This window comes from Strix aluco, chromosome 4, assembly GCF_031877795.1.
Source record: "Strix aluco isolate bStrAlu1 chromosome 4, bStrAlu1.hap1, whole genome shotgun sequence".
Taxonomy (NCBI): Eukaryota; Metazoa; Chordata; class Aves; order Strigiformes; family Strigidae; genus Strix; species Strix aluco.
Window position 1 is genome coordinate 90,672,423 of NC_133934.1, and position 25,417 is coordinate 90,697,839.

The 25,417-nt window shown below is 41.6% G+C and overlaps 2 protein-coding genes across 2 annotated transcripts in view; both read right to left on the bottom strand.

Annotated features, from left to right (window-relative positions):
- Window positions 1-3,102: 3,102 nt before the first annotated feature.
- On the bottom strand, window positions 3,103-21,564 carry LOC141922159 (cytosolic phospholipase A2 epsilon-like). The gene is made up of 22 exons (XM_074821293.1): window positions 21,553-21,564; window positions 20,697-20,756; window positions 19,966-20,049; window positions 17,009-17,081; window positions 15,899-16,035; window positions 15,366-15,497; window positions 13,839-13,879; window positions 13,085-13,127; window positions 12,242-12,317; window positions 11,865-12,034; window positions 11,644-11,724; window positions 10,862-10,899; window positions 10,064-10,199; window positions 9,298-9,434; window positions 8,653-8,875; window positions 7,869-7,983; window positions 7,343-7,480; window positions 5,996-6,103; window positions 5,129-5,320; window positions 4,486-4,652; window positions 3,907-4,093; window positions 3,103-3,406 (listed from the first exon to the last, which is right to left on the bottom strand). The coding sequence occupies exons 1-22, from the start codon at window positions 21,562-21,564 to the stop codon at window positions 3,198-3,200; spliced, it is 2,559 nt and encodes an 852-aa protein (XP_074677394.1). The 3' UTR covers window positions 3,103-3,197.
- Window positions 21,565-24,502: 2,938 nt separating this feature from the next.
- The window catches only part of LOC141923296 (cytosolic phospholipase A2 epsilon-like), a 34,738-nt gene continuing 33,823 nt past the window's right edge, over window positions 24,503-25,417 (bottom strand). Inside the window, exon 21 of the mRNA XM_074824179.1 lies at window positions 24,503-24,711. Within this exon, the coding sequence (XP_074680280.1) occupies window positions 24,503-24,711 (209 nt within the window). The remainder of the gene's footprint in view (window positions 24,712-25,417) is intronic.

The following is a 25,417-nucleotide window of genomic DNA, read 5'->3' on the forward strand; positions in this document are numbered from 1 at the left end:
CTAAAAGTTTTGTTCTGGAAGGATAAATGCAAAGTGAAGAAGAACTGAGAGCCAGAACCTGTCCATAATCCACAAGAAATATCTTCTGAGAATCTACCCTGGACAAACTATACTATTAAAGCTATAACTTTTCAGCAGTACAGAAATAAAAGCATGACTATATCCAGAGAGCTCCCTTACAGGAACAAGGCAGGCATTCCACAGACACCTCTCCCATCCACTGACACTCCTCCTCCCCTGTATTTTAAAATAGGGAGCTGCATAGAGCACTTTTGTCCTTGTCTGGCTTGTCATTACAGAAACACTGTGTCCTGCTCCCTCTACCAGGCTCTGATGATGCTATTTAAAGCTTCAGAGTGACATGACTCAGCCAAACACACTGTGGGTACCTTTATCTACTCATTAGGAAAGTAGAGATAAAATCCTGCACTGAGCCTTGAAATGTGGCTGGAAGCCACAGAGGCCACCCCGGCAACGCCTCACCTTGCTACCAAAACCTCACTGTACAAACCCAGTCTGGATTCCTGTACACCAGGCACAAATATAAACTGGGAGAGGAGTGGCTGGAGAGCAGCCCTGCAGAAGGGGTCTGGGGGTGCTGGTGGGCAGCGGGCTCACTGGGAGGCAGCCGTGTGCCCTGGCAGCCACGAGGACAACCCGCACCCTGGGGTGCATCACACACAGTAAGTAGAACCAGCCGGTCCCCAGCAGGGATTATCCCGCTGGATTCAGCGGCGGTGCGGCCTCCCCTGGAGCGCTGTGTGCAGTGCTGGGCCCCACAGTTCAAGAAGGATGTGAAGGGCCTCAAATGGCTCCAGAGGAGGGCAACAAAGCTGGCGAAAGGGCTGGAAGGAATGTCCTATGAGGAGTGGCTAAGGACTTTGGGCTTGCCTAGCTGGGAGAAAAGGAGGCTGAGGGGCGACCTCATGGCTCTCTACAGTCTCCTGAGGACGGAAAGTGGAGGGTGAGGTGCTGAGCTCTTCTCCCTGGGATCCAGTGGTAGGACACACGGGAATGGTTCAAAGGTTTGGACTGGACATTAGGAAGCATTTCTTTACCGAGATGGTGGCCAAACACTGGAACAGGCTTTCTAGAGAGGTGGTCGATGCCTCAAGCCTGTCAGCATTTAAGAGGCATTTGGACAATGCTGTTAATACCGTGCTTTAACTTGGTCAGCCCTGAAGTGGTCAGGCAGTTGGACTAGATGATCATTGTAGGTCCCTTACAACTGAAATGTTCTGTTCTATTCTATTCTATTCTATTCTATTCTATTCTATTCTATTCTATTCTATTCTATTCCTTCTGCAGTCCAAATAATTTTAACATTGAAATGTAACCACAGGTGGTTTTAGTAGGCTACAAATTGTAGATGCTGTAATATTACATACACTGAGAAACTCAACACAACCTAAACTTCATCTTCCAACCTAACCTTCTAAAAGTACTACAGCATTAAAAAAAAAGAAATGCATGCATATGTTGAGTAGGTGTTATTTTTGAGATATTTTTGAGATAGTCACATCCTGTAAAAATAGGATGGTCCTATTTTTATTATTGCTTTCAATATTACTTTGGTTAATAACATAGATACCTATGAAGAATTAGGGTATTTCAACTGTCTATTAGTAACTAAGAAGTGAATGCTCTGGGAGAAACCTGAAATAACTCAATTGGTTCGCAAAGTATTACTGTGTTTTGTGTTATTAATTCAACCTAGAGCATGGGTTACCTGCAATGAACTTAATCAAAATAATCTGTTTGTGTGTTTGGAAAGAAATACCCTTGTGTACTCTATTCTCTTTTATATTCTCTCTAGAGGCTATTTCTCTACTGCTTTTTTTTTTTTTCCAATGACAAGTAAAGCATCTTAACCCTAAGGAAAAAATCAGGCAGTGAGACACATGCAAGAGGAGCTGGAGGATCTTCGCTGTGGGTGCAAGCAAAGTGCCCCTCTGTCTCCTCCCTCCTGGGAACAGTGACAGAAGCCTAGGTTGGACCACCTCTCATCATGGCACATTTGGCCCAAATGGGGAAATTATGCCATGTATGTGCATGTCTGTGCTGGATTTGGTGCAGAGCCAGTCCAAGAGAAATTATAGCTCAGGAGGCACAGATCCTCCTGCAACATCTTGCCATGCAGAAGGATGTACTTGCTATAGCAAAGCTTCCCAGAGATTCCAAGGATCTCTATAGGTCAGCACTTTCTTGTCTTCATAGCTGGCACAAGGCTCACATAAACACTCTAATTGAAACAATTTTTTTGCTATATCAAGAGGGGAAAAATAACATTCCTGGAGCAGGATATCCTCTTTAGATGCCCTACTGCAAACCACAAAATCTTCCTTCTTGCACCAAGACCATGTAAAGTCCTTTCTCCCCCATTGTCCATGCCTTTTAATTCTTCAGGTGCCGACCTCATGCAAGACCAACAGCAAGGTCAGGTGGAGCTAATAAATTCAAGGGCCTGCACATCCTTGCTCTTGTTTTGCGGGGGTTTAAAGCCAGCAGAGTGTTATTCTGTCTGGCTTGTATTTCTAGCTACTACACTACTACCGCTCACACCAGGGGTGGGAAGGGGGTTGGGTAGCCAGGAACCAGTGAGGAAGTGCACAGAGGAGCTTTGTGGTCAAGCAGTGGAGCACTTTATCAACAGTCTTGTGCCTTCTCAGTTGATCTGGTACCCATGACCTGTGCCTCCTCTGCCTCTGACCAAAGCCTCCCTTGGAGGTGATATGGGCCCACAGGATGCCATATGACGTGTGCCTTTCTTTCTTTAAACACTTGCCTACAATGTGCCATGGTCCAGTCACAAACCCAGCCCACCGGCTGCTGCTTGCCTCACCACCACCTCACAAACACAAAACACAAGCTGAGTTAATAAAATATGCTTTTAATGTGGTCTGTCCTGAACATGTTAGACTTAAATATTTCATACTCTTTCTCAAGGCAACTAGCACCATGCTCATCTTAGCACCTTCTTTGTGGCTGCTCATCCTCTGTACCATACAATGACTTGTAATCCACTGTTGTAGCTGAACTGTAATAAAAAAGTTTCTCTTCAGTCTCTTCTTCGTTCATCTGAGATTGCCATTTAGTGGGGTTGAGCAGGAATACTTTGAAGTCTGCTGGCTGATCTTAAAAGAGCTTCAGTCTCTTGGCAGGTTAAGGGACACAAAAGCATCCTCCCTTGTCTATCATTATTTCTTTTTCTGTCTTTTCCTTGCCACAGCTTTGTGCAAGGCCTGCATAATGAGGTCTTTGTTATTTAGGATGTTGTATTCACCCAGCTGAACCAGACGGTCATACACCTTCTCAGTGTATTGAATTGAATATGTTGAATAAGGGGAACAGCAACCATAGAGATCAACTTCACCATCTTCCATCTCTGACTCTAAGCGCTTCTGACCTAGGAGGAAGGGGTGACAAATCACTGCTGATAGATGGGAGTTACTCTGGTCATAAGCAAGCAAACAACATAACAGGGAAAGGAGATGTCTCTCCACAGAGAGAATTCATAATCTAAATTACTCTTGTGAGTTTAAAAAAAAAATTAAAACAAATAATTATTTTTCAAACTAACAGCTCAGTGCCTGGCTCAGGTGGATATCAGCTGCTTCACATCATGAGGGGAGAAAAATGATGATAATTCCTCTTACATGGGTCTACTCTGCAGTCTGAGCTCACGTAGATACATCAAAGTCACCTGCAAACTAACTAGTTTAAGGATTGAAACAGCACAGCCATGGCATCAAACCTGACATAGTAAAAAAAGTAACATTAAACAACAGAGAGGTTTGATGTATTAAAATGAGCCAACATTGAAGTTCAAGAGTTGGAGTATTAAATATACCTCCTTTAATAGGCTCTCTGTGATGTCATCCTTTTTTAACATGTTTGATTACTTACCTGGTGCTTTGTATTTTTGGAAGGTATCATTAATTAGTGGGAAAAATAGCAGTACTGGCGCTCCTGGAGTCTCAGCACCGTCAAAGAGGTAACACTCCTTCAGGTTTTTCCTGTCTTCTTCACTCAAGTCCACCCTGGGAAAAAGGATTCCCTGCTCTGAGCAGTACTTGCAGGTCTGGTCCAGAGCCTGGATCAATGAACAGAACACTAAGAACAATGAACAGAACTACTAAGACTTAAAGAGGATTTCAGTGCTCAGGATTTCGAGTCCAGTAACAAACGGGACATTTTCCAAGCTATCTGTGTGAAAGCACTGAAATCCCTGTTGGAAAGCACTGCATCATTTGAGAGAAGGTTTTTGTTTTCCTCAAGTTCTTAGCACAAAACAGTTGTATCGTACAAGAAAAACAAATGGGAATATGTACAGCCTATAAATGAAGTATCACACTGCAGCATTAAGCTAAAAATGCTAGTGGTTAAGACTTTTAGTAGGAGCAATGTAGAAAGCACCTAAGTGTTAAAAACTTCCAGGTATACAGTTGTTGAAGAAGAAGTAGAGACTGCTTCAATTTCTCTCACCTGTATCTGGGATCCTGCACTGTAATTTAAATGCAGGATGACATCCACCTTTCTCTCTGGTTTTAAAAGTGGCATGATGCTTGTATTGATGAAAAATCCCGTATCTATCAGAGTCAGGAATTCCTCTGATTGTGTCAGCTGGTTGGGAAATGTGTCTAACACAGTATCTAAAAGGAAAGATTTTTCCTGCTGTAATTGCAACAGTGCAAAACTGATTAGCCTGTTTTCCGCTCTTACACAATGACCACAGAGCCCTAACTGGTTAATGTCTTTGTGGAAGGGAGATTCGCCATATCCCTTTTCTGCTCTCCCAACTCCAGCCACATGCAGTTTTGGACCTGCGGTGGCAACATTCATGAAAGGGGTTTCTCGTGCCTCCCCACCAAGTTCAAACAGAGAAAGGGAGATCCACCATCAGGACCTGGTGCCCCTGCCTCAGGAGGTGTGTGCCACCAGCAAACCATTGGCATGGAGATAACACCATGCCATGCTACATCCTGGTGTGCCACAACTGGTTGATCTAATAGTGATTCTGCCCAAACCTCTGGCCTCTAACCTTGGAGAATGGGTTTAATATCAAATCTGGGTTTTTGGTTTTTTCTGATTGTTTATTCTCTCCTCAGGCAGACAGGTCTTCTGTTACCTTTCCATCTGCAGAAGTGCTTGTTCTCCAGGTAGTCATTATGCACCTGGAAACCCTTTAGGAAGTTGTGCTCCTGGGCAACGCAGAAGCGGTCGGTGAGAGCACTGCGCAGAGCGCTGCCAAGGGGGCCGGGGGGGGTGAACAGGCGAGTCCTCAGCTCATGCAGCTTCAACGGTAGGAGGGGTTCCTCCTCTGCACAGGAAAAGACTGTTAAATTCTACCTGCCTAGAGCAAGGCAATCCCCCAAGATGTCAAGGTAAGTAACAAAAATCAGCATTTTCTTTATTTAAAAGGCCTAGGATGAAGAGGCTCGATGAGCACAAGTGGCCAAATGAAAAAGAAAACAAAATGCTAGTCTTCCCAGCAAAATACCATTTCCTTACACAGTCCAGACTTGGATAAAACACAAGACCCTGTATCAGGCAGCAATAAAAATCTACACCAGGCATACACACATTTGTGGAACAGACTGAATGCAGGCTTTGGAAAAGGATAACTGTCGTATTTATTTGCGTTTCAGTAGCTACTACTTAATGTAGTCAAAATATTTTGCTTTATTAATAATTTACAGATCAGTCTTATTATTCCTGAACATTTTACTCATCTACCAACATCAGTGTTGAGCCCTTAGTGAGCATATAGATCACAGGACTGAAGATTTTTAAATTATCCAATTATGCTCTGCAGTATGTGATTTTGAATCCAATACCTTTCAGAAAGGCAATGTAGCCTTTGAAGAAAGACTCCAAAAAATGCCAAATGTACTGTGCACATGTCACATACCAGATGGGTGTGATGTTTATCTAACATTAACCCTATCTAACAATAAATACACAGTAAGAAAGATGATTAAAATATGATATTTACCTATATTGTCGATTTTGTCACGGGTCCACCTGTGCCAGAAATCTTCTGAGGAATGGGACAAATTCCAGATGTATAACACATTCAGTGAGAATAAACTACTCCACATGCCTGTAAAAGGAAAGAGCTTTCTAACTCAAATATTCACACATCATGAATCGCAAAACTCTTATCATGAGATGAAATCTGCAAGGTTCATGCTTTTTCTTAGTTTGTTTTAAATGGATGATATGTCATTTTTATTTGGCTGATGGCTTTTAAACCTTATTTTGGTCTTCAGTTTTTGTCTTATAGTACTTAGGGCTGGATATGTATTTTAACAAATGGTGCGATTTTTGTGAATTAATATGATTTAAGGAACTTGAGTTTTCGGAAAAAAACCAAGTATCACAAGGCTTGTATAAAAAGAAAGAAGGAACGTTTGCAATCTGAGAGATTTGATGGGGAATTATATTGATAAAGGTCTAACTACAACATGATCTTACAACTTCTGCTTTTGTAGGCTTCCCTTTTTGAGAATAAGCCTGTTAACACATGGAGAGATCAGTTTTGACTATACATTTTTGCGCTTGAGAAACAATTTCTTTGGTTATCCCATAGGGCACAAGTTCTCAGTGTTTTTTTGTTCAGGAAGTGCAAATGTATGAACATCCAGCATAGGCTTAGGCTAAAACAGTACAGTGTCTCCCTCACTCTAAGTGAAGTGGCCAGTCGAAGAGAAGTTTGCACCTCGAACTAGTCACAAGTTGACAGCTTGCCTCTTTGTCTGGAGAACACATATCCATGCTTCACTTCAGTCAGTAGCAAAAATTCTTCTGGATATGACTATGCTGTTTTCCACCCAGGCTTGTCCAGGCAATGTGGAAACTGGAGCCAATGATGTGTGGCCAAAGTAGACTGCCTGGAGCAAGGGGGACCTAGCATGCTCAAACACACCTCGATGCAGTGAGGAATCAGCATGAAGGCTCACATTAACTGTCTATAGGAAGCACACAAATTACTGACTACCCACGAGACAGGCAAGAGGCTCTGAAGTTCACCCCTCTGGAGTCACATGAGCAGAACCGTGGACTCCCAGGGACCTGAATTTTATTGTTGGACTGGAAGCAATACTATATTTCTATTCAAAATTAGTTTTAAAAATGAAACTAACTGTGTGTCTGTCACTTTGAATTTTCTTTTTTACAGTAAACTGAATCCATTATAGTAAGAATTAATTTAGCAATGAGATATTTATCCTCTCTGGTGAAACTGCCCTGTCAGTCATGCACTAGTGCTTTATTAGTGCTTAGTTTATATAGCTCACAATTTAAAAAAAATAAAATCATTCAGACGTTTCTAAGAGCTTACCTTCTAAGAAGCAGATCCGGGATTCAGGGACCTTCTTCATCAACCGACCCATGAAAAACTCACTGCCAAAATCCTCAGCACGAACAAAAGCTCCATATTTCTGCAATCCCACCTCATAAGGGGTGAACTCCACCCATTCTGTGAAAAGGAACACAAAAAAGAGAACAATGTTTTACTACAGCCACTTAACTGTAGATAAAAATGATGTTGCTATCATGGGAATGAAAGGAGTTGAAAATCAAAATAGTTTCTGCAGTTAAGTCTAGTGTTTCAGACCAATAACAATGAGTTAGAAGCACGGTACAAAATGAAAACTCATGAACGTGAAAAGTCTTTGAAATATTTTTGAGTCTGTTGCATTGACAGTCAAACCTTTCCCTGGCCACAAGGACATTATTCAAATACACATCTGCTGAGGTTCTGATCTTTAAATGAGAGGGGGTTTTTTAGAGTATCTAAAAAGACTGTCCCAGGATTTACCAGCTTAAATATAAAGACAAATAACCCTCAGAAGTGTCATAATTACCTTTGAAATCCAGAGTGCTATAGTTGTTCTTGACATTGACTGCAGTATAGATAGGCAATGGATTCTGACCACGATCAATGGCCCGTTGCTGATCAGAGAGTCTATGGTTGTCTTTCTGTGATTCCAGAAATACGGTTACACAGACGAAAATTAGCACAGGAACGGTTTCCCTGCATCTAAGCTTGTAGAGCAGAAAAATTTCTGCCACTAATGTATAATGCGTGCTGGGCTTAAATTCTGAATATTCCATATTTTTCAAAATTCCTGTAAGTGATCTGTTACTGAAATATCTGCAGGCATCCAATCTGATGCCAGATTATTTGATGACCCATTAGGATGAAAATGGAAGAAAACGATGAAGAGCAGAAAACAATGCTTTTGGTATAAGTCAGCTTAACATGTTTATGTACAACATATTTCAAAAGTCTGCAGGTCCACTAGTAAATACCTCTCAGAGGCATTAAGATAATGTCTGTAATTTTGCTATTTCTAAGTGAAATACTTGCAGAATAAGCAAAAAAATCTTAAAATATAATATTTTTTCAAAACATTTATCTTGGAGTTTTCTCAGAAGAACATATCCAAAATCTAACAAACAAGAATGCTGATTTCCACCATGGTTGGATATCTAAAAGACTGCTACCAAATACTTTGGAAACAGCTGTACATTTGCAGTCTCATAACAAATTACTTCTCTCAGAACAAACAGGAAAATATCTTCTCCAGAAATTAATTTTCAGAAAATTATAAGCCACTGTAAATGCTGCTTTATGACATACTGTACCCCATCATGCAACAAAGATTCCAGGACAAGCCCCCAGAGATCTATAAAAGATGTTTTGCGGCCCTCTGTCTTCCGTTGACACAGCTGCTTTTTGTAATACTTTAAATACTCCAAGGAAAGGGAATTTATTTTGCACTTTGTCATATGTTTTCGAGCCTCATTGATTTGCTTGTCGAGATCCTTTTGTGACCAGTCAGCATCTCTGTACAAGTTTGACATGGTCCTAGGAAGAAGAAATATATATTGAAGAGAGAAAAAAACCACACCAAAGTTTGAAATAGGCAATGGCTACATTTTGTGTTTCTATTTTAAGTTCTTGATTTGAAATTAAGTAAAGGTTTCCTGTCTTCAGCTCCCTAAGAAACTAACATGTTCCCTTAGAAGTCATAGTCATTATCCCTGTCAAAATGGCTTGAGAAATTCTCCATAAGATGTTCTTAGAATAACACTTGTTTTCATGCTGTTGCAAATTATGTGACTTGCCCCCATGTAAAGACTTTAATCTGCCAATTTTGGAAGAAGATCAAAAAAACTGGACTACTGAGAAGGTATTATAGGTAGACTACTGCATGTCAGCCCCAGCCTGCTTCAGTGCATCGGTGTCATCAGGGAGACTCCAGCCAAGAGCTGCCCGGTCCTACTTACCATGTAGTACCAGATAAGCCAGTCAGGTATGTGGCACAGTCCAAGATATTGAGTTTCTTGAGCCCCCGCAGACTGCCATACAGCGCGGTCAAAGATCTCATCCCTCCTCCCGTAGTCATGATGGCCACCACTGGGGTCTGTGCAACACACAAACAGAAAGGGCTGGTGTCGAGCAGCGGGCTGCAGCTGACTGTGGCAGAGACTTCCTACTGACACCACCACATGTGCCCAGGCACAGACTTCTTTCCAAATTATTCCTGTTGAAACATAAGCTACCACTGATTTCATAAAGAAGAAGAGGAGTAAAAGTAATGACAATTTTTGCTTAGATAACTGACAATTGTCTCCAACGTGTTCAACACAGACGTTTGGTAAAAAACAAATGAAAATGCGTTATTCAAAAGAGACAGTAAGAGAGAAAAAACCAGTTGTAAAGGCAGGAATTAAACAGAAACCTTCCAGGTCAAAGAGAGGAGGAAGGATTATCAACAAAGATAACAATCATAGGGTAAAGACTGTGGAAGAAGCCATTTCTATATAAGGAATATCTAGTTGGCTGGCAATAATGGTGTAGCAGGAGAAGAGTTAAACTCAGGATAGCAGCTGCAAAAGACACAAACAGCAGGGTGAGATTAGAGGTATGGGGCAGTATTAGAAGTGTACTTAAGTTTAAAGATGAGGAAGGACCAGAAAAAAAAATTAACTGGGAAGGAAAAGAGGTCATATTATGCTGTTATTCCCCCATTGCTAAGCTGAATCTACAGACCTCATGGTCCAGCAGATCCTGTTCCAGCTGCAGGACCTTCTTCAGAGCAGGAGCAACATAATTCTGCCTTTTGCGTAGAAAGTCTTGCTCCTGCACACAGAGGTCAAACCCTAAACGCACATCAAGGTGGTCTGGGCTGGAGAAGAGATCAGGAAAAAAGAATATTCCACTTTATTATTGGTAGACAAGCTGAGTTTCAAATATAAGGAAACACTACCACATTTACAGGAGGAGCCATTCCTACACTCCCAAGCAGATATACAATGCTGCATGAAAGAATGACAGAAAAAATGACCACTAAATTCCTAAGCAGTTATCAAAATAAAACCTAAGGAAAGACATTCCTGCAGATAATTTCTGAGAAATCTGCTGTCTGGATTCTCTCATACTTAAGCCTGCACCGAGAGCTATAGTAAAAATTTCTCATGTTTGTCTTGAATTTGGCAGCAAAGTTTACCTACTTCATGACCAACAGCACCAGGTGATCAGCTGCACTCTTACACAGTGTTAAAAAGATGTTAAAAACTGTGCTGAGCATAACACTGACTAGCATAATCGGCTTGTCATATTATTTCTTCTATTCTATGCATCTTTTCATTATTCATGTCTCAGTATGGATTATCTACACATATTGTTAATTTTGCACATATAGTTTGCTTTCAGCTCATGTGAATTCCACATCACTTGATCACACAACCTACTGTCCTACTGTGAGTGCCCCTTCCCTGGTAAAGCGCCAAGGGTGAGACAAGTTCATCTAAGGACTAGTTAGTCTCCAAGAGTGGCCAAGTCTCTTACCAGTCTTCTGCCTTCGCATGTAAATCAAATCCTTTATCCTGAAAAGCAAGAATGGAAGGTGTGTGACAACCTGCTTTAGCACCCCTCCCCTGCAGTCCCAGGAGGAATTTTAGCTTGTGCCATCCTAGCAATGCAGGTACAAATCGGGAGCTCTGAATAATCCAGCAGCGTGTGTGAATTGACTGCAGTGGTTTATTGTCAGGTAAGTGGTTCAGTAATTCCTAATGTTTTCTAGTGAATGTAACGTCTGAGGGCAACTGCTGTTTACAGAGGAAAGTAATGACAATGTATACCTTACCCACCTCTACCAACATTACCTCTCGCAGGCAGGCAGCCGGGCTGCAGCCACATTACTATTCTACAGAGCAGCATTTGCTCTTCCCTTTCTGTGGCTTGTACACCACAACAGCCATGACCCTTTCATTCTATATGGGAATTTTTAGCCATGAATCTAAAAGTGCTTTTCAAAGCATGGTCAGCATCACCACGAGACTGGTGCTACCTCAGTTAGTTCAGGTGACCCACTGGTGCGTGAGAAGGAGAAAAGCAAAGCCTCAAAATTTAGCATGAAGTAAGATCAGGATTGAGTTAGGAAGATCCCACACCCCTTCAAACAGAACAAGGCACAACCTAGCCTTATCACCTAAAGACCTACCACTGTTAGACTGTGGCATTTTTGCCTGCAGGCTTTCATCATCAGAAGGTACCCTGGTAATCATCAGGAGGATGCAGACTTCCACACCCAGGCTTCTCAACCTCTCCACGAAAGAGGAGGCACTCACCTCTGCTAAGATCATGTTTTTTCCACTTGGAAGGGAATGAAGTTCCATGTTTGGGGAGCCTGTATCATACACATGGGAACACTGAAAAAATACAAATATATCCAAGTTTATATTGTAAGAAATATTACTGTTTTTCCACCATGCAAATTTATGTTACTATTTATGGTGCATGTTACTTTACATGCCATTATTGTGTTTTATAAAGTCCTATTATAACATACAAAGGAGGGCTGTCGTTTCTTCCCTGGTAGTGTAACATCCAGTGTTGGCTGCTTGTATCTTGCATAGTGGAATTTGGCAGGAGCAGAGAAGCCGAAGACCAGATCAGATCCCAGCATAATGTCTTGGGTGCCCTCGTAAGAGCCTTGCACTTTAAAGGAGAATTCTTTCTCTAAGGAACCAACACAAAAGCAGACACAGAGTAGTTTTCTCATCAAAATTGGAAACAAAGGTTCTTACAGAGTCTACCACAAGGCTGTTCTCATGTTTTGGGTTTGTTGTTTGGTTGGGTTTTTTTTCCATTCTTACATTAAGCTAATTGCCTTCACAATATTAACACATCTTGATTTAAAAATAGCTGATGGAGAAATAACCTCACTTGATAAAGTTTTCTTCTGCTTTTTCTTCTTCTTCTTCTCAACCACCTGAACTTCCAAGCAGCAGATTTTGCGAGACTGTTAAGAGACACAAACAATAAAATACCTCATGGTAGGGAATTTTCCCAGTCTGAGATTCAGTCTAAGCTCCCACTGATGATGATACAAATGCTATACAGGCAGTGCACTTTGTCCTGAGGAAAACATTTTCTCTTAACCACAACCTCAATTTCAGATGCTGGCTGGAACAGGAGGGGACTCTGAGAAACTGGATGCAGGCAGGGCAAGGCTGGGGATGCAGCATGGATGAACAGGGCTTGAAGAAAGGAGAAGGTGAGGGCAAAGTGAAAAACAGCACTCCCAGGATCCTGACAGAGATGCAGAGGACTGATTTAAACAAAAATAATGAGGAAACAAAACTAATAAATGAGCATATGTCATGGTCAGAATGTCTCTGTGTAAAAAGCGTGGTTATGAATGCAGGAAATGATGTATGCTTGGGACAGGACAAACCTCGTCACTTTGGCAGGACGGAAATTCAGAAGCAGTGATGTCCAAGGGAGACTTCACTGCTGCATCAGTGTCTCAGACCTAAGCCACTTCCATGTGTTGCCTTTGCGACACCAGAGGAATGCTAGCACGGGACATCTCCCTGCTGCTCCAGCAACAGCCTCTCCACAGGTACCATCCACAAGGATGTGTTGTGAGGCAGATGACGAAGTGGGAAATTGTGGTGTTTCAGTGCTGTCTTTGCTCAGTCAAAGGGCATGTTGGCCTGATGACTGTGAGTCAAGTAAAACAAGTGTGGCAACAGGACAAGAAAGGTGACAAAGCATAACACTCACCACTAGTACTCCATTAGTAATGATGGTTTCAGGAGGGCCTGAACTAGGAAATAGAAAGAAAAATACATTTTTAATAACTCGGTATAATTACAGTATAATTCATGAGCCACACCCTTCTCCTGATTTTCCTCTTGCTTATTTTTAGTTGCGTATTGGATTTGAAAGAAAAGTCCCAGGAGACTTGTGGTACAAGTTTCCTCATGCTACTCTGTCAAGGCACAATCGTCATCCTACCGGCTCATCCAGTCCTGGAGGTCAGCAAAAAACAAAGGTACTGCGGGGTCAAACAGTGCAGTGATTTTATGCTGAGTCCCAAGGCGTGGCTGCAGATGATTTAATGGAATCCAGTTTTTTAAAAATTGCAGTCTGTTGGAGAGTGGAACAGAAAGGGCTCTAGACTGGAAATCTAGTGCATTATTCCATGTCGTGCTTTGAAGGGAGGTGAACTCCCCTGCTGATCTCAAAGATGAACACGTGACAAAACAGTAGTATTCTGGTCTTAAATAGTATTTATTACGTTAGGCAAAGAAAAGGTTTGACAGTGTTGTCCCTGTCTGCCTGAAGTTCATGGGAGGTCATCCTGGCATGCACCAATTCATCACCCAGCTCATAGCACAGATTCCTTGGGAAACCATGTTCATCATCAGCATCATCAAGGAATGATGCACTCTGGACAATTAAGCTAGATCATTTCATGCCTCTGAATTGCTGTTTCTTTTTGCTGCAGATTATGTTGCATTTCATGTTTACTCACATATTATCCAATGCAAATCCCACCTCTAGCTCCTCTTGTCTCTGGAAAATAAAAAAAGGAAAACAGTTTTGGCACTGTCTACTGGCAGTTCTCATAATGCAAGTTCTCAGTCTCACAATATAGGTACACATGCACTATTTGTGACTGGCAGAGCATTTAAAATAGAGGCACCCACCACCTCACATCAGCGAGTCTTGAGCCTCAAGATTCTTTATTGATAGCAAGTTTCTGGATGGCTGTAATAGCAGTTTTTAACAAAGAAAGTAGTTGGCTTGCCTGCTTCTGCTGGGACACAAGGGACAGACCCAGGCGGAGATGCTGTCTCATACCGAGTCTGTCAGCAAAGAGAAAGAAGGTCTGCTGAGGGGAGCAGCCAAAGCCTTCTGATGTAAGGAGGGGAAACGGTGGCATGCAAAGCAACCACTTTGGCAATGTGTTGAGGGCATTGGGGCAGAGGTAAATCTGACATTAAGGCCTGGTCTGTAGGGTGGTGGAGAAGACTGTAATCCCTAGGAGGAAGAAAGCACAGGAGAGAGGAAAACAAAGGTGGAGACAGAAGGGATGATGAACAGAGAAGTGAGATCACGCTGTAGGTTACTTAGTTGCTCAAATTACCTATTGCATTAATGACATCAAAAAGTTATTAATATAAGACCAAAAAAAATTACAAAGGCCTGAAGAATATGAACTCTAACTACTGTAGCTTTGCAAATGCAGTAATGAAAGGCTTGGATATGGCACCTATAACCACCCAGACAGTAATGAGCTGGGTTACAACTAGCCAGATGTTTCTATTTTACCAAGGGCTAGTAGAAGTCCACACACTGATCCTCTGGTATTTTGCAGAGAAAGAAATAGTCAAATAAGGCATTTAAAGATAATGAATTGCAGAGCGGAGTTTGGGTGTATGTAGATAATCAGCTGAATTGTGCATGATAGATGCACAAGAGACTGAGAGGGAACTGGAAAAGGAGAGGGATGGACAGAACATACTGGGAGGTGGGATGTACGACTTTCAGAGTCTTTCAGAGCCATTCATATTTTGAATGTGGACATTCAAAATAGGAATATTTCTTGTTGCCAAGCTGAGTGGCATGACTTAGACACCTTTTTTAAACACCCATGCCACAGTTCATAATTAGCAACTAGTCTGGTTCAACACTTGGTTCTGATCACAAAGTTATTACTTCCTAAGTATTAGGTTAAGTGACAAGTTATGACAAAAAGAATCATGGACTGGAGTGGACACACTCCTCAGTGGGGGCAGGCTCAGCAAAGTGACAATTTTGCAGAGATGCCTGAAGTCTGTGAGCTTCTATGGCCAACACCAAAACCTTCAGTGTGTCTACAGATCCAGATGTGAACAGGCTTTTCCATGTCAGAGTGAAAACCAACTCCCTTTTATGTGGCTGGGCAGTCCATACACAAGAAAGAAAAAAATGAAAGATTTTGCAAATAACATTTTAGACAGAAAAGCAGACAAACACATTCATGCCGACCTATTCCATTTCTTATTTCATATCTCACCTGTGAATCACACTTGAAGTGCATGAAGACTTGCTCTCCCAGGGAAAGTTTGGCTATATCGAAGTACACCGTGAAGAGGTGGTCATCTTGAGTAACCACATCCTTATCATAGAGTGCCAGTTCCAGCACATTCTGGGAAGAGAATGGAAAGACTTTAGAAATTTGTCAGGTTTCATTCAAAGCAGGAGATCCTGGGGACAGCTGTTTAGAGTCAGCTGTGAGGAGTGGGAGGACGTAAAGACAAAGAGCAGGAAGGGAGGGAGGTGGAGGGGAAATCACCACCATCTGGCATCTGCCTATGAGGAGGAATGAGAGGAAATCACAGACATCTCAAAGATCACATTCTACCCATGGCTGAGAGAGATACTTGTCTTTCATGGCATGGAAAACCATCATAAGGATATATGTTATTCTCATACCTTTCTGCATATTCCTTGCCTCTTGAGAAAATTACTTATGTCCCCTTTTCAAAAGGATAAAACCTGGCAGTTGCTCCCTAGGTCATGGTTAACAGGGAAGTCCCAGCTCAGTACCTTGACCTGACTCTGGATCCTGAAGTAGAAGGTTTCATTCCAGACTGGATCTTTGCAATTCTTGATGGTTTTAGTCTGAAATTTGTCAGTCGAAGCAGTTGGCAGCCATAGGCTCACATAGCAATCAGTCTGGCTTACTGTATGTTAAAAAAACACAAACGCATCTAAAATAAGGATTTGCTCTAGAAGAAAGAATGAATTGAACAACATGAAGCTTTGCTTTCAAAGAGATACACTATGAAACATGATAACATATTTGTCCAACATAAACATTACAATTTAGTATTATGAATGGAGAAAAAGGAAGAGGGACATGATTCTTCTCTGAATGAATGTGATTAGGGACATAACAAATGCATTAAACCCAAAGGGTTTTCTCCTCCTTTTGTCCTGGGCAATCAATTTAACCCAGGATAAAGTAATTCAGGACAACCACAGCACCCTATATCTGCAAGGGTTAAGGAAACAAAGTGATAGCTTCTATTTTAGCCAGACAGTTCATTTAAATAAAGCCCAAAACATTAAAAAAAAAAAAAAGCCTCTTGATTTCTGCATAAGTAAAACTATAATATTCTATTATATTTCAGTTGCAGGCCATCAGAAGTGAGCCTAGAAAATGTCAAAACATCTAATGGGGTTTTATCGTGAAAACTGGTACACAGGGAATCGGGGTATGGTAATTCGGATTACTTAGGTTTGAGTAAGGTTTGAGTTCAAGCTGAATTTGAGATAAGGTTACTCCATTTTCAGTATTTGCTCCATTATCCCAACTAGTTTGTGTCCTTTGTTACATAAATATTTTCCAGAGGAAAACACAGGATATCTTTCCACATTTTTTACTTTCAACAGACTGCAGAGTTTTCCCTGCTCCCTTTGGGGATGCAGAGAAATATGGGCAATAGGTACAGCTGTGACCTTATAGAGTTCCCATTGCACAGAACAGGACTGATGCAAAGAGCAACACACTGTGTTCACTGCTGGAACCAGTACGACAATGAGAGGACTTTCTCCATCCATGGAAGAACTCTAGAAAGCACTTTTGCTTTGAGCAGGACTAGCTAGTACCCCATAAAGGTTAAGAGGACTGTACAGAGCACTACAGATACTTACAGACATCTGTCTGGTGGATATTTCTTGCTCTTATGACTCTTATAGTCAGTAAGTAACACACAGATGATTCTATCTGCAGGGAAAAAAAAACCAAAACAAAACAAAACAACCAAAAAACATTCAAAAGACAGGAAGGAATGCTAAAGGTAGATAGCATATTGAGAAAATAGATATGATCAAGAGAGAGAAATACCTAAATCATGAACAACTTAGTTGACTTTGTTACATAAATATATTCCAGAGGAAAACACAGGATATCTTTCCACATTTTTTACTTTCAACAGACTGCAGAGTTTTCCCTGCTCCCTTTGGGGATGCAGAGAAATATGTGCAATAGGTACCGCTGTGACCTTATAGAGCTCCCGTTGCACAGAACAGGGCAATGTGACTATGAAATGGCCAATACATTTATTTTCCTACTAATATCTAAATCAAGTACTAGACTGAAAGACTTCTCTACTTTTATAGCATGGTATGTGGAATTGTATTATTATAGAGCATTTATTTGCTTTCTAGCTGCACAAAGTGGTAAGGTTCAGACTCAGCTTGAGAGAAGATTTACTTGTTAAATTTTCAAGGCAGAAAATGAAAAGTTGCCTTAGGCTTTTTACAAGTGATAAAACCATCATTGTGGGAATCACCTCCCAAGAAGTCATTACACATGTTCAGTCTCCTGGGCTATGGAATATGATTTTCTCATATTCCTGCTCTTTTAAATGTACAGTACTCCCCAGAATTAAATGTTTACCTCTGATCCCTACACTGCTTTTAATGTCAGAGATCGCTGCTTTGCCCTTTCACCATGCTACTCACTATGCATGTGTTTTTCATTTACAGGGTCATAACTGCCCCCCCTGAGCTGAGCTCACCTCTAAGTTTTTCTTGTGAGAAGTTTTTCTCTAGTTTTGAACCATGTAAACTCTTCGTGACCAGAGTTTCTTTGCACTGTTTTGCATAAGAAGTGAAAACAGTGTTCTACACCTGATGAGAAACTCTTGTTTGTTCCCTTTGGCTTTCCTCTTTCATACTAGCCCATGTCTCCAACATTAAGGCCTCATGCTTGAGTTCTTAGCTGCTCATATTGCTGTTCTGGTCTCATGTTAGAGTCCAAACATGAGTCCATATCCCTCCTTCTTTTACCATAAAATAAAGAAATACATACCATTGATCTCCATTTTCACCTAACCTTTAATTTCTCCAGTCACGGAAAGGGGGAAAAGACACAAGATGTTGGAATATAAATCAGGAGGAAAATTTTGCTCAAAAAGTTCTAAAATGCAAAAGGCATTTAGTGCAAGTACAGGGCCACAAACTGGTAGTGACACCACCTGCTCATTCCACCTACACTGCAAAAGGACTATAAAAAGACCATTGCCAGTCCTGAAGTAGCATTAGATGACACTGACCTCATTAGTCCCACAGAGAAGGATGTGTGACACAGGTACCATGGGAAAGGAGAGCGGGACTTTTGCTCTAGTTGGCCTGTCTGAGCAAGACAATTTTATATGTGCCACGCTTACCATCTGTAAAAAGTGATCAGTATTCATAGGCTCGATGGAATGTATGTCCATGTGTGATGTCTCTCATAATATTTAACCTGAGTGTATTCATGCATGCAGCCAGGGCTAATGAATATACGTTGTTGAGATTGGGGACAGTTAACAAGTAGGCTAATGAAGAAACAGGTAACATTAGCCACCAGGTAACCAAAGCACCCTATTCTAGGAAAAGGCATCAACGACATTTGTGCTGTTCAGCTGCACAGCAGGTGACCACGTGTGCAAATCAAGGATGTCAAACCACTGCTAAGAGTCCAAAGAGTAGCTGTGGATAAGCCTATCAAAGGCACTTCTATTCATGTCTAAACCCCAACTCCTAAGACACAGAAATGAGGCAGGTACAGGTGGAAAGTGTTCAGTAATTACAGAGCCAGTAACTGGTGCTGCCAGTGGCTGGCTTTGGAGAAGGCTCTTTCCTGGAAGGGCTCAACTGAGTTTCAGGGATCGGGTCCCCTGGAACCACCTTCGTGGTTTGTGGTCATCCCAAATCACCAGGGAGGGAGTACAGATTAACAAAGTACTCAGGCATGTGGCTGTCCCTGTCATAACCAGCTAGCTTTGGCTTAAACGTCACAGAGGTATAAAGCAAATGGCCAAAACCCGTCAGCTGTGTGAGTTTTGCCTAAAAAATTTGTGAGGTCTGGTTTGTTCTTCTGAACCTGCTGTGATCCCTGCAGTGTAGAGAGCTGCATTTTAGGGAATATTTTCTCATCTTTGGGCATTGTATTCAACTAATCAACAGAAAGGTTTGGCTATGCCTTAAAGTGTAAGCACAACACTTGTTTTTCAGCAGCTTAACTCAGCTCAAAACAGAACAAGGGAGAGATCCAAACTACTACTAAATGGCCTCAAACTAGAGAGAACAAGGTTAAAAAATCTTTTTTGGCACATCTGATCCTCTCATTTCCTAAATTTCCTATAATGTGTCTGAAGTCTTCTGGAAAAGTATTAGTTTTTTGTAAAGACCAAAGGAAGGATTAATCCAGGAGATCAGGTGTTGAAAATCCACTTCAAGATTGTGCCACTCTTTGTGGGAGTAAGTGGCACAATTTCACATCTACACCGACAGTAAATTTGCCCTTGTACTTTAGCAAGATATATGCAGCAGAAAGCCTATTCAAACCCATCCTTTTCAAGATACTGGTCTTGTTAAAACAGGGTTCATTTCCCATGTGCCAAGGATAAAAAACAGCAGTAGGACTTTAACGTGAAGCAAGACTGCCTAAGTGAAGTGATCAAAATGATAAGCGGGACAGTGTTTCACAGAGGAAGCTGGATGGGTTATGGCAAGTAATTAGACTGTTTGGCAGATGATGAACCCTATCTGTTCTCACCCAAGCTCCACCCAGCAGGAAAGTCTCTTTTACAGTTTTCTTTTGAAATTCTCTTGTGCAGTACCTTTGTAACAGGAGTCCGCTGTTCCCTGTCAGGATCCAGCTGCATAATTCCTTCTCCTAGCCAAGTGGTTGGAGTGATCAGCTCCTGCAACAAGAAGGGCCAACGTTACCCCTGGAAAAACCATTCTGTCTCTTAAAAGCAATCCTCATTGGGAACTGAGAACTGCAGGACAGGAGTAAAGGGTGGCCCCTGGTCAGTGCTGGCCACAGAGCCTCGGCAGGTACAGGTGTCTCCTGCTGTGCTCAGTGCCACTGCCTGCACCAGGCTTGCCCCAGTAAGCCTGAGCAGAGGCATAGCAGCCAGGAAGGTCCACCCTTTGCATGACACACAGGGGGAAGGCAGATCCTGTCCCTGGCTGTTAAAGGAACAGCAAACCTGTCTCCTGTAAACACACCCTGACAGTAATCTTTCACCTTGAAGCACATCTCCATGCTATTTAATACTTATTCTAAGGTTACATACATCTCTAAAAGAAAGAAAAAACCCTAAATATACAAAATGCTCCCTTTTTAAATAAAGTCTTACTCCCCAAGTAGTTTTCAATTCCTTCCTACAGCTTGCTACCATTTTTTAAATTTCAATAATGAGTTCCTGAAGCACTGACTTTCTTCACCCCATGCAGAGACATTTATAGCCAATGGTAGTTCAAGAAAGCAGTACCATCTTTGCACTATGTGCAGCATAACCAGCTCAGATCCCAGATGCCTTGCCTTGCTCTGCACCCTTCTTACCTGAGACAAAACGCCATCTTGCTCCATTGTGGTCACTGTCACATACACGTCCAGTGTTATCTGTGGCAATGCAATTTCACATCTCCCAACTTTCACAGACACCGATAGTTTAAATGTCTTATATGCAGGTGAGCAGCTATTTATAAACTGACTCAGAGCCCCACCTCTGCCTGATTTCTTAAACCGAGTTATTCCCCTCCCATTTTCTTACGCTAGGAAGTTGAATCCTATGGTCGAATAAGTAGGAAAAAATACCTTTGCCTGTACAGTAGGTGGAAGTATGCTGTTTGAGTCACTTTGCCAAATATTGGCCAATGGCAGCTTTATAACTAATGGTAAGAGAAGGATGTCCTTTTATCTGAGTACTGAACTATCCACTTAGCAAGACCTCAAAGCTTACAGAAATACATACTCTGCAATAAGATGCATCAACAGTACATTAATTTGATTTAGGTTATCTGTGGCAGTAAGCAGACAGGATGAAACAGCTAATGAAAGAAAAGAGGGACAACACTATTGCTCTCAGACTAAACTGGTTCTTGCAGAAGCCATTTTAAGGCTTTCTGTACCACATGTCCCTGCAATCTTAGGTCTAGGTGTGCAGAGTAGACACACTCATATGGTGGTTTATATCTGCTCAGCCTTGGTCCAGCAGGCTTGAGTCTTTGCTCAAGTCATTGTATTTTTTGTCTCTTCTTTCCTATGCCTTGTTACTATTATTTTTGTTTAGACGAAGAATCCTGAAGCAATGACTTTCCTTAGCTTAGCTCCACCCCCTGTAAATACTTCTGCTCCGCTTTCCAGCTCGGACTGACTCTGCCTGTAATCTAGCTGCATTTAAGTACCCGTGACTGACCCAATGAACCATGCCAGCCAGAGGCAAAGCTCAGCACCAACTGCCCACTGCCCTCTGCACCATCCCTGGCACACCTGTGAAGCCACCACCTCAGCAGGACAGCCACACCTGCCCCTGTGAGCACCGAGCTGACCCCTATGCCATTGAAACCAGCATGGCTCCCAGCTCACTGGAACGGGGTTAGAAAGGGCAGCCAAAGACATGTATCCTCATCAGGTCATAACAGGTCAAAATCCCTTGGCTCCCCTGCTCTCCTTGTATATTGCCTATGACCAAAAAGCTACCCCTTCCCTGAACGTTCTTGAGATTACTGGTTAAATGTTGCTACCAGCCAGCACAGTTCCCCTTTGCACATTCCCATGCAAAATAATACCAACAGTCATCACGATCAACTTGGTAGAATAAATTTTTGCCATAGGCTATGTTATTTCACAACACCATGAAGAGTTGTGACTACACACATGACATGTTTCCTCCATGTGCCAGCTACAATGATGTAGCTTGATGAAATGCATTTTTCATTAGGTCACAGAAAACCTTGACAACATTGGCATCTTTCAGTCATAGTTAAAGGCAGTGCTTTATTACGACATCTCCTTGGAGGGCTAAGCTATAAACCAGACTGTCCACCAGGACTGGGGCTCTGAGACTGTTGCTCCCACAGTGCCAGTGGCCAAAAAGCTCTCATTTTCACGAATAACAATTGCAAGCCACATCAGAGACAGCCCTTGAGGGAGGGGGGACCATGGCTTGCTTTGTACCCCTGCAATCTGTCTCTGAGACATTCCTTTATCCACAAAGCTCACAGCAAGTATTTGGTATGCTCTTATGCTCTTTGCAGAGATAACAACAGTTTTGTTTTTCTGAAACAAGGAACGCACTGTGAACCTGGAGCATATTACTGAAATGCCTGAATATGTGGAGCAAGGCAGAATTTTAATTTTGTGAACAAGCCTTTATTGTCCAACATTGTATACACGAAATATTTGCATGTAAATAACATTTCTTCAGAGCTAGAGGTGGAACGGGTTTATGGCCAAAAACTGTGTTTGATTTTTCACACCAGGGATTTCAGGTTCAAACAGAGGCAATTCCCAGGTTATACGCAGACCACATAGCACCATTATGACTAGTGAAGCTACCATAAAACAAAAAAACCCAGCAGAAAAGTGCATATTTTTTCAAAACCTAAAGAGCTTCAAATGTTAATATTTATGTTTTGATCTTTAGGCTTGCAACATCAGGCTACAGTTGCACAAAAAAGAAAGGTTTGGTTTGACATCATAAATGACAAAAGTGTTGGCAAAAGTAATTGTGAACAAATTTGTAGAGATAATTTGTCATTGCTTCCTGCCAAAATGAAAATCCTCAGAGTGTCATTTTGCGCCAAGCCAAACATGTTATTTGACTGTAAATGAAACCTGTTATTTTCAGGTTGAGTTCCCTGGGCTGACGAGGTAGGCGGTCTATCAAAAAGAAGCTGTGTTTCAAAACAAAGAACTTTTGTAAAATATTAACATGAAATGTTTCAACTTACCCAAGCGTTTTCCCTGGTTTATTTTAGCCCCAGATTATGACATTTAGTTGATAGATCTTTTTCACTGAATAGACTCTTTGTTCAAAATTTTCCCAGTTGTCATTAGGACACAAAAAATTATTAATAAAAAAGTATACTTTCAATTTGACTTGCTCCTGGAATGCGAAGTTTGTTCTGGATTTATAATTTTTACAGCTCACCCTCAGCACTTTCAACAGTTCAGAAAAGACACTTTCCATAAAAGGGAAAATGAAGAAAGTTTAAAATGCAAACCCACAACAAATGTTATTGGTGGTTTTGTGCTAGATGCCATGGAGGGTCTGTTCAGATTGTTTTAAGATGGTCTTAGTTGTTGCAGACTACTAACTCACTCCTGCTTATCTGCATAATTTGAACAGGCAGAACTAAACAAATCAGAATTTTTGTTGAAGATCATATGTCCTAAACTGTTTAAACAAATTGCATTGAGTAGAACAACAAAGTTTTCATTGTGTAGTGGAAGTAAAATATTTTCATTCCAAGAACTTTTTAATTTAAGAAAGGAAGTTTAATATGAGAAGTAATTCAACTGGGAAAAAAAAAATCCAGGGTGTTTTATTTTGAAAGCTTCAAAATAAAATGTTAACTTTTTTGTGTACTGTCTCAACATAAAACAATCAAAACTGACATAAGTTCACAGGAAATTTTCATGTGTCCAAATTACACCTTTCTCTTTAAAAAATCTTTACGTGAAAAATCTTATGCCACTTCCTCCTAAGTTGCTCCTTCCCATCTACATAGGAATCATTCACAGCCCAAGACAGCCCAGGAGGTGGACATAATTCATGGGGTTGGCTGTGTGCACACAGTTGTCCCTCTTACATTTCCAGCCTCTGCAGCTGCTCTTCAGGGCACTTGCAAAACAGAGTTGATCCAGGGATCCAATGCCAGCTTCCAGTTGTGTCTCAGATATTCTTCATTTTCCAGGGTTGGATGCACCTTGTGTTCCACAAAGAAGAATTGTGGGGAGCAGAAGTTTATACCCACTTCTTACGGCCTGTAGGGGTGTTGGCTGGGTTGTATTACTGTAGCACTGTGGTAGTAAGAAATTATTTTCCTATATGTCATACATTATAATAAGAGGCTTAAAATAGCACTATGTTAAAAATCTAACAAGGATTTTAGGTAAGGAGTGTTCTACAGACAACCTTAATTTAGGGAACAAAGCATATGCAAAAATGTCCCAGGCAATGTCTTTGCCTATAGAGGCCACTTCTTGGGAATGGAGAAGAAAAAACAACAATAAACCACTGAGCCACCCGGAGTAGTTTCTTTCTGTAGTGCAGAATGGCCAGTGTTCAAAAAGTTATGTCTCTTCTGTGTCCTAGAGTATGAAAAACTCCTCTGAGAAGATAGGGGCAGTTGGAGGGTTGATTAGCACATGTTTTGCCTTCTCCTTTGCATCGCTATCTGCAAGGCCTGCATAATCATCTGTGAGTTGTTCAGAATGTTGTATTCACTGAGGTTCAGCAGCCGGCGGTAATTCTCATCGGTATACCTAACCGAGAACATGCAGTAGGGGGAAAAGCGACTGGTCAAATCAAGTTGTCCTCCCTCCATCTCTGAGCAACAGCGCTTGACACCTGGAGAGAAAGAGAAGTTGCTGCTGTGAGATGGTGTTTAATTCAATCAGTGACGAGCTGTCCACAGCAGCCCAAAGAGGGAGACTTTTCTCTGGAAGAAAATTCACAGAGTTTAAATGTATGAATAATGCAGATTATGTATCTCCACCTCTAGTCAAGAGAATGTCATGTGCCTGAAGTGATGAGGGCAGATGAAGAAGTGAGGGATTGCGTTGTAATGATCATCTACAGCTTACTCATTAACACCCATCTCATTAAAGCCATGGATCGGTCAATGGTATCAGCCTGAAAGGGCACTCCAATAGCCACTGCCAGCGCACTGCAGGTCTTATCCTGAGCAATCGGGACCTCTACGAACCCCAGCTTAGGGAAGGGAGTTGCTAGTAACAGAATAGAATTTAAGTGAGAAAGGAGTAGTAGAAACATACGGAAACTTAAAGTTCCTGTAATCCTGAATGTAGTCTCAGGGGACTTGCCACCAGGATCCATCTCTGCCTTTCCATTTCTTCTGTCTCCCAAATTCCACAAAAGCAGAATTTAGACTTTAGCTCCCTGCTACCAAGGAGCAAAGCAAATGCATCCTAATAACTGACAGTAAAGAAGAGGAATACAAAGCAGGTGGCCTGGCAGAAAAAGAATGAGAGGCCCCAAGCACAGCACAGTGAGCAAAATGACCCCTGGGCTGATGCTATACCAAAAAGGAGAC